Here is a 9423-nt window from a genome sequence, read left to right as displayed (position 1 = left end):
CGGTAGGAGATGGAGGTGCGGCTTGGGGTGGGAGGAGGGGATAGGTGGGAGGAAGAACAGGTTAGGGAGGCAGGGACGAGTTGGACTGGTTTTGGGATGCGGTGGGGGGAGGGGAGATTTTGAAACTTGTGAAATCCACATTGATACCATTGGGCTGCAGGGTTCCCAAGCGGAATATGAGTTGCTGTTCCTGCAACCTTCGGGTGGCATCGTTGTGGCACTGCAGGAGGCCCAGGATGGACATGTCGTCTGAGGAATGGGAGGGGGAGTTGAAATGGTTCGCGACTGGGAGGTGCAGTTGTTTGTTGCGAACCGAGCGTAGGTGTTCTGCAAAGCGGTCCCCGAGTCTCCGCTTGGTTTCCCCGATGTAGAGGAAGCCACACCGGGTACAGCGGATGCAGTATACCACATTGGCAGATGTGCAGGTGAACATCTGCTTGATGTGGAAAGTCTTCTTGGGGCCTGGGATGGGGGTGAGGGAGGAGGTATGGGGGCAGGTGTAGCACTTCCTGCGGTTGCAGGGAAAAGTGCCGGGTGTGGTGGAGCTGGAGGGGAGTGTGGAGCGGACAAGGGAGTCACGGAGAGAGTTGTCCCTCCGGAAAGCAGATAAGGGTGGGGAGGGAAAGATGTCTTTGGTGGTGGGGTCGGATTGCAGATGGCGGAAGTGTCGGAGGATGATGCGTTGGATCCGGAGGTTGGTGGGGTGGTACGTGAGGACGAGGGGAATTCTTTTTTGGTTCTTATTGCGTGGACGGGGTGTGAGGGATGAGTTGCGGGAGATGTGGGAGACACGGTTGAGGGCGTTCTCGTGCACTGAGTGGGGGAAGTTACGGTCCTTGAAAAACGAGGACAACTGAGATGTACGGGAGTGGAATGCCTCATCCTGGGAGCAGATGCGGCGGAGGCGAAGGAATTGGGAATAGGGGATAGCATTTTTGCAGGAAGGTGGGTGGGAGGAGGAGTATTCTAGGTAGCTGTGGGAGTCAATGGGCTTGAAATGAATATCGGTTTCTAGGTGGCTGCCCGATATGGAGACCGAGAGGTCCAGGAAGGGGAGAGAGGTGTTAGAGATGGTCCAGGTCAACTTAAGGTTGGGGTGGAAGGTGTTAGTGAAGTGGCTGAACTGTTCGAGCTCCTCGTGGGAGCACGAGGCGGCGCCGATACAGTCATCGATGTAACAGAGGAAGAGGTGGGGTTTAGGGCCAGTGTAGGTACGGAAGAGGGATTGTTCCACGTAACCTACAAAGAGGCAGGCATAGCTTGGGCCCATGCGGGTACCCATGGCCACCCCCTTTGTCTGTAGGAAGTGGGAGGAATTGAAAGAGAAGTTGTTGAGTGTGAGGACGAGTTCGGCTAAGCGGATGAGGGTGTCAGTGGAGGGGGACTGGTCGGGCCTGCGGGACAGGAAGAAGCGGAGGGCCTTAAGGCCATCTGCATGGGGAATGCAGGTGTAGAGGGACTGGACGTCCATGGTAAAGATGAGGTGGTGGGGACCGGGGAATTGGAAGTTCTGGCGGAGGTGGAGGGCGTGGGTGGTTCTTTGGTGGTGGGGTCGGATTGCAGATGGCGTCTTTGGTGGTGGGGTCGGATTGCAGATGGCGGTTTACTGGCCCCATCCCCGCCTCTTCGACCTGTTTGTTTCCTCTCCACCTATCCTCTCCTCTATCCATCTTCTATCCGCCTCCCAATCTCTCCCTATTTATTTCAGAACCCCCTTCCCCTCCCCCTTTTCTGATGAAGGGTCTAGGCCCGAAACGTCAGCCTCTCTGCTCCTATGATGCTGCTTGGCCTGCTGTGTTCATCCAGCCCTGCACCTTGTTGTCTCCATCTATAGTGACTCGCTTTTTGCCTCATATTGGCAAAAAACTGCCAGTTTTGGAGCTACGCTCATCCAGGAAAGTGGGGAGTATTCCATAACGCTTCCTGACATGTACCTTGTAGTCAGTGGACAGGCTTTGGGCAGTCAGGAGATGAATTACTCACTGCAGGATTTCTAGCCTCTGAGCTGTTCATACAGCCACAGTATTTATATGGCAAGTCCAGTTCAGTTCTGGACAATGATGTCCTCAAGTTGTTAATGGTGGTGGATTTAGTTATGCTGACACCCTTTGGTTCAACCAGCCCAATCCGACCATAATCTCAAGCTAAACTCGTCCCTCCTGCTTGCGCTTAGCCCATATATTCCTCCAAACATTTTTCTTATTAATTTCTTATCTAAATATCTTTTAAACATTGTAACTGTACCCACATCCACCACTTCCTCTGGAAGTTGATACCACACACGATCAATGCTCTGTGTTTTTAAAAAAATGCCCCTCTTGTCTTTTGTAAATCTTTCTCCTCTCCTTAAAAATATGCCCCCTACTCTTGAAATACCACACCCTAAGGAAAAGGCACCTGCCATTCATCTTATCTATACCTGTTGTTACTTTATAAACCTCTCTAAGGTCACCTCTTCACCACCTACGCTCCAGTGAAAGAAGTCCCAGCCTTTCCCCCCCTCCTTAACTTGAACCCTCCATTTCCAGCAATACCCTGGTAAATCTCTTCTGAACTCACTCCACCTTAATAATGTCCTCCCTATAACAGGGAGATCAGAACTGGACATAGTACTGCAGCAGAGGCCTCATCAGCATCCTGTACAACCTCGACACAGGAGCAGAAATTAGGTCATTCAGCCCATTGAGTCTGCTCCACCATTCAATCATGGCTGATAAGTAACCCCGTTCTCCCACTTTCTCCCCGCAACCCTTGATCCCCTTGATAATCAAGAACCTATCTGTCTCAGTCTTAAATATACTTAATGACCTGCCCTGCACAGCCTTCTGTGGCAGTGAGTTCCATAGATTCACCACACTCTGGCTGAAGAAGCTTATCCTTCTCTCCGTTCTAAAAAATCTTCCCTTTACTCTATGGCTGTGACCTCGGGTCCTAGTCTCTCCTACCAATGGAAACATCTTCCCAACATCCAATTTGTCCAGGCAATTCAGTATTCTCTTAGTTTCATTTAGATTCCCCTTCATCCTTCTAAACTCCATCGAGTATAGAGCCAGGGTCCTCAAACATTCCTCATATGTTAAGCTTTTTATTCCTGGGACCATTCTCGTGAGCTTTCTCTGAACCCGCTCCAGGGCCAGTACATCCTTCCTGAGATATGGGGCCCAAAACTGTACACAATAACTCCCAACTCTTTTATTCAAACGTCTGAGCAATGAAGGCAAGCGTGCTAAATGCCCTCTTAACCACCCCATCTGTATGTGATGCGAACTTCAAAGAATTATGTATCTGAACCCCTGGGACTCTGTTCTACAACACTGCCCAAGGCCCTACCTTTAATTGTATAAATCTTATCTTTGTTTGTTTTACCAAAGTGCAATACCTCACAATGTCCAAGTTTAAATTTAAAGTTATTTGCCCCTCTTCAGCCCATTGACCCAACTGATCAAGATCTCTTTGTAATCTTAGATAACCTTCTTCACTGTCCACTACACCATTAATCTTTGTGTCATCCTCAAACTTACTAACTGTACTTTGTACATTCTGATCTAAATAATTTATATAAATCTCAAACAAAAGTGGACCCAGCTCCGATCCCTGTGCAACACTGCTGGTCACAGGCCTTCAGTCTGAAATACAGCCCTCCACCATCCCCCTCCATCTCCCGCTGTTAAGCCAATTTTAAGCCGAGCACTTGACAATAACCTCCTCACTGTTTTGGGTTCTGCCAGTACACTCACCCCCTGACCACATTACAGCCTTGATCTGAACATGGACATAAAAAAATTGAATTACAATGGTGACCTGAGAGTGACTATGTCTCTTTCTTGTTATTTCTGCATTGACGAAGATTTTAGATGTGTTATGTTTACTGGTTGCAAACTCATTGATAACTAGTCAGGCCTATCCATGACCAGTAGATTCTTCCACAGTGGGTACAAGTGAAGACCCAGTTGGTGCTGGGGCCAATTGGATTGCTCCTCTTTTTCTCTAACATGCTTGCTCTTTACTCAGTCTCAAAGGTCCCTGTAACACTCTCCATGTAACATCTCCAAACATCACAATCTGTGGGCTGACGATGGTCAATGTGAAACAGTGAGAAGGGCTTCCTGAAAGGACCTTTGAAATGTTAGGGTGGGCCCCTTTGTTCTGTTTACTGGTGGTTAGCTCTTGATATTTCTTTCTGAGGAAGTTGACTGATGTCCATTCAGGAAACATGATCTGCCAAGTGCATTTTGCTTTGCAGGAGGATGGCCACATTGGTGTTGGCTGTTTAGAGGAGTTCAGTGTTTGTGGTGCTGCCAGCAGGTCCTGAGGATACTGTGGAGGACATGATCAGTGCATGTGTCATATCAAGGAATCCTAGAAAGACCCTTTAATGGAAATGAAGGGGGGAAACTGTCTGCTGGTTGGAATTTTTTTTAGCACCTCGCTTTTTTCATTCATTCATGGGATGAGGATATCGCTGACCAGGCCAGTATTTATTACTCATTCCTAATTGCCCAGAGGGCAGTTCAGAGTCAGCCACATTGCTGTGGGTCTGGAGTCACATGTAGGCCAGACCAGGTAAGGATGGCAGTTTCCTTCCTTAAAGGACATCAGTGAGCCAGATAGGTTATTCTGACAATTGACAATGATTTTCATGGTCATCATAAGATTCTTAATTCCAGATTTTTATTGAATTCCAATTCTATCATCTGCCATGGTGGGATTCCAACCCAGGTACCCAGAGCATTACCTGGGTTTCTGGATTAACAGTCCAGCAATAATACCACTAGGCCATCACTTCCTCATGAATTATCAACAGAAAAACATTAAAAAGAGGGCAGGTCTAAGCCATTCGGCACTTTGTGCCTGCTCAGCTATTTAACATGATCATGGCTGATCTTGCTCTCTTTGCATACCCTTGAAACTTTTAAACGTTTAGCTTCTAGAAATATATCTATTTTTTTCTTAAAATGTAATCATGGACAGAAAAGTCCTACAGCTCAGAATGAGGTCATTCAGCTCATCATGTTCTCGCTGCTTCTTAAAATGAGCATCATTATTTAGCGCCAATCTCTTGATTTACCCCAATATCCTTGCACGTTATTTCTATCCAAATAATTACCCAATGTCCTCTTAAGTATTTAGGAATGAGAATAAATGTTGGCCTTACCACTGACTGCCATGTTGCATCAAGGAATGAAAAATGTGCCTGACTTGAGGCTGATAATGTTTTAATGTGGAAAGGCTATTAGCACTGACATACCACTCCTTAATAATACAAAGCTTCCAAAGCAGATTGGTACTCATTCAGTTGTATCTCCCTTTTTTCCTTACAGGTCCATCCCAACAGTAATGATTTCAACCTGATGTGGACAGGTTCTCATCTTAAACCTTATGTTTTGCGCTCACTGCTGGAATTTCAAAAAGTCAATCACTTCCCCAGGTATATATTCTGGATGATATTTCTTTGAAAGCTTGATTTATTTGTTTGATTGCAGTTTTATTTCCAACCAAGTTGAATCCACTTATTGTGGGTATTCTTAATTTCTATTGCAATGTTTCCTTGGGTGCTCCTGCATCTTTCCTGCACCCTTAGAGGGGTGGGGCATATGGAACTTGATGAGGAGAGACCGGGGTTGCAAGGAGGGCTGGTGAGGGGGAAATGGGTGTCGGTGGGAGAAATGCCACAGTGGGGCTGGGAGTAAACATGGAGCTACAATCTAGGTGAGAGGGGGTTTGCAAGGAGGTTGGGAAAGAGAGGCAGACAAAAGGGAGTGGAAAGAGAGAACAGGTTCAATCCTGTCATTCTATAAACTCAGCGTTAGGGGATCTTGAAGGTCTGGCAAGATGAATTACATGCAAATTAATGTGATATCTCTAGCTTAAGGCTGTGAATGCTCAGAAAGGTTGTAGTGAATGCTACTGTAATGAACACTGTCAATTGTTAAATTTAAATCTCCGATTGAGATCTAAAGTGCAGTAAGAGGGTAGGAAATACCTGTTTTAAAATATTCCAACTTTGTGAATGCATGATGGAAATGCATTTAGCTGTCATCTCAACAATCTGCGGAAGGTGTAGGGTCATGTCTTTTTGTCTGTAGAAGTATATGTCAATTATTTTGGGGGTGGCGGGGTGTGTGGCGGTGGGGGTCATGGTGCGGTGCGTACAAAAAAACCTATTGTTAGGTTGTGCCTGTTGTCCTGTGCCATTTTAGATACTGTGCTATCTAGGAAACTAAAACTTTCCTTGTGTGTTGTGGCTTTAAGTTTAATGGAGTCGATAATCACCGAAGGTATTGATGAATTCTCTGTGAGTGTTCAAATATCCTACATGTCGATAGAAATACAGAAGGTAATGTCAGTATGTGACTACATCATCTATTCAAGGAGTTAGTGAGAATGGTAAAATAGCCTCTGAAAATCAAAAGTATAGCCCCAGGAAAGGTGTGGGAGCGGTGGGGGAAGAAAGGGTATTATTTTGTGTTATGATGTGAAAGCAGTGGAGAAAGTTCAGTTAAGATTCATAAGAATGGTTCCATGAGGATCTTCAGTTCAAAAGTTAGATGTTGGAATTGAGGTTAGTTAGGAACTTATGTTATTGTCTGAGAGGTTGAAGGCTAGGAGGAGATTTGATGGAGATGTTCAAAACATTGAAGGTAGTAGATAGGGAGAAACTGTTACCATTGTGAAAAGAGCACAAATAAGAAAGCAGAGATTTAAAATAGCTGGCAAAAAAAAACAACAAGTGTGATAGGAGAAAGAAAGCTTTCATGTAGCCGAATGGTTAAGCTCTGGAATGGGCTAATCAAAGCATTCAAATGGGCGTTGGATTGTTACTTGATGCAAAACAATGAGCAGGGGAGTGTCATTAAGTGAAATGCTGATTTGGAGCGAGTAAGTGCAGACCACTGGGCTGACTCATATCCTTGGCCTGTAACGATTGTGATTGAGGTACAGTGTAGTTTCCGTTCACTGTGAGCAACTCCATGTGAGTTATGGGAAATCTGCCATAAAATCAAACTACTGTCCCCATCATGCCCATGATTTAATGCTCAGTAAATGCTGATTTGTCTTTTATACTTATTGAATTTTCTTTGTTTCAGATCCTATGAATTGACCAGGAAGGATCGGCTGTACAAAAATATCCAACGCATGCAGCAAACGTTTGGTTTCAAGCATTTCAACATTGTACCTCAGGCATACATCCTCCCTGCTGAGTACCAGGAATTGTGGAGTAAGGATATTGCGCTTTAGTCTTATCCCAGTGATGCTGTCCCAAGTGCTGTGTCAGGCCTGTGGTAGTTAGTGAATGTGTCACTGAAACCACAATCCTGAGACCATGACTTCAAATCCCACCATGGCATCCTGAAAATTTTAAATTTGGTTTACGAATCAGATAATACTATAAGTGACCATGACCAGATTATTGTAACCAACCCAATTTGTTCAGTTCCCTTCAGAGAAGGAAATCTGCCATTTTACCTGATTTTCGGACCTGAAAATATCGTCAGTCCCACACCAACATTGTTGACTCCTCGCTAACTTCTGAAATGGTTGAACAGTACACTCACTTTTAGGGCCTAAATGCTCCCATGTCCCAGCCCCCTACCCCACACTCCACGCCTTGTTACCACATAGCCTGCCATTACACACTACTTGTTATTAGTCACTAATAGTCCCCATTACCAACTATTCACCCTCCCAGCCTAATCGTTATCAACTCTTTGTCTATCCAACTGCTCTTCTCTGTCTTTAGGCTCTATCCTATCGTTTACTCCCTACCCCATCCCCCTCCCCTTTCTTTCTGCATATAAACTGACGTTTTCCCAGCCACCATCAGTTCTGAGGAAGGGTCACTGGACCCGAAACGTTAACTCTTGTTTTTTTCCTTCACAAATGCTGCCAGGCTTGCTGAGCTTTTCCAGCAACTTTGTTTTTGTTCCTGATTTACAGTATCCGCAGTTCTTTCGGTTTTCACTCACTTTTATATATGGTTAGGATCATACCTGACACAGAGGAAAATGGTTGTGTTTGTTGGAAGTCAGTCATCTCAGCTCCAGGACATCTCTGCAGATGTTTCTCAGAGTAGTGTCCTCGGCCCAACCATCTTCAGCTGCTACGTCAGTGACCTTCCCTCCATCGTAAGTTCAGAAGTGGCAATGTTCACTGATGATTATGCAATGTTCAGTAGCATTCACAACTCCTCAGATACTGAAGTGGTCCGTGTCCACGTGCAGTAAGTTCTGGACAATATCCAGGCTTGGGTTGACAAGTGGCAAATAACATTCACGCCATAAAAATGCCAGGCTATGACCATCACCAATAAGAGACAATCTAACTACTGCCCTTTGACATTCAGTAATGTTACCATCACTGAATCCCCCACTATCAACATCCTGGGAGTTATCTTTGATCAGAAACTCAACTGGACTCACCACATAAACGCAGTGGCTACAAGAGCAGGCCAGAAGCTAGGAATACAGCAACAAGTAAATTACCTCCTGACTGCCCAAAGCCTGTCCACCATTAACAAGGCACAAGTCAGGAGTGTGATGGAATATTCCCCATTTGCCTGGATGGGAGCAGTCCCAACAACGCTCGAAGCTTGACACCATCCAAGACAAAGAGCCTGCTTGATTGGCACCACATCCACAAGCATCCACTCCCTCCACCACCGACGCTCAGTAGCAGCGGTGTGTACTATCTACAAGACGCACTGCAGAAATTCACCAAAGATCCTTAGACAGCACCTTCCAAACCCACGATCACTTGCATCTAGAAGGACAAGGGCAGCAGATGTACAGTAACACCACCACCTTCAAGTTCTCCTCCAAGCCACTCACCATTGCTGTCCCTTCACTGTTGCTGAGTCAAAATGCTGTAATTCCCTCCCTAATAGAATTGTGGATCAACCCACAGCAGGTGGACCACAGCGGTTCAAGAAGGCAGCTCACCACCACCTTCTCAAGGGCAACAAGGATGAGCAATAAAAGCTGGCCCAGCCAGCGATGCCTACATCCTAAAAAATGAATAAATTTTTTTTAAAAATCTGCAGCAGCTGGCTCAGCCCACTGCCATCACCTCCGGGCAACTAATCCTAATCCTAATCCTGTCCATGCCCTGAGACTGGGAAAAGTCAAGCACTTTTCCAGGGAACAGTGTGGTGTAGACTTAACTGGTCCTCATTTTGTGCCCCAGGTGCTGCTGAAGGGAAACGCAAGTTCTGCTGCCAGATTGAGCAAACATGAGTGGCTCCTTGTTTCCTTTTTTGTGAGAAAACAGTATTCTCTGTCCACTTGTACCCTAACTGCCCCACACCCAAGAAATAAGCCAACTTTATAAAATTCTGCGTACAGTTCTGGTTGCCACATTACCAAAAGGATGTGGATGCTTTGGAGAGGGTGCAGAGGAGGTTCACCAGGATGTTGCCTGGTATGG

The 9423-nt window shown here is 45.8% G+C and overlaps 1 protein-coding gene across 1 annotated transcript in view; it reads left to right on the top strand.

The window, feature by feature from the left end:
- LOC109923778 (tubulin polyglutamylase TTLL5-like) overlaps positions 1-7219 on the top strand; it is a gene marked incomplete at both ends in the record, with an annotated part of 17707 nt that extends 10488 nt beyond the window's left edge. Inside the window, 2 exons of the mRNA XM_048593344.1 lie at positions 5322-5428; positions 7089-7219. Of these exons, the coding sequence (XP_048449301.1) occupies positions 5322-5428; positions 7089-7219 (238 nt within the window). The remainder of the gene's footprint in view (positions 1-5321; positions 5429-7088) is intronic.
- Positions 7220-9423: the final 2204 nt, after the last annotated feature.

This window comes from Rhincodon typus, unplaced genomic scaffold, assembly GCF_021869965.1.
Source record: "Rhincodon typus isolate 14 unplaced genomic scaffold, sRhiTyp1.1 hic_rhity00002694, whole genome shotgun sequence".
NCBI lineage: Eukaryota > Metazoa > Chordata > Chondrichthyes > Orectolobiformes > Rhincodontidae > Rhincodon > Rhincodon typus.
The sequence above is the reverse complement of the archived record's forward strand: the minus strand, read 5'-3'. Positions and strand labels throughout refer to the sequence as shown.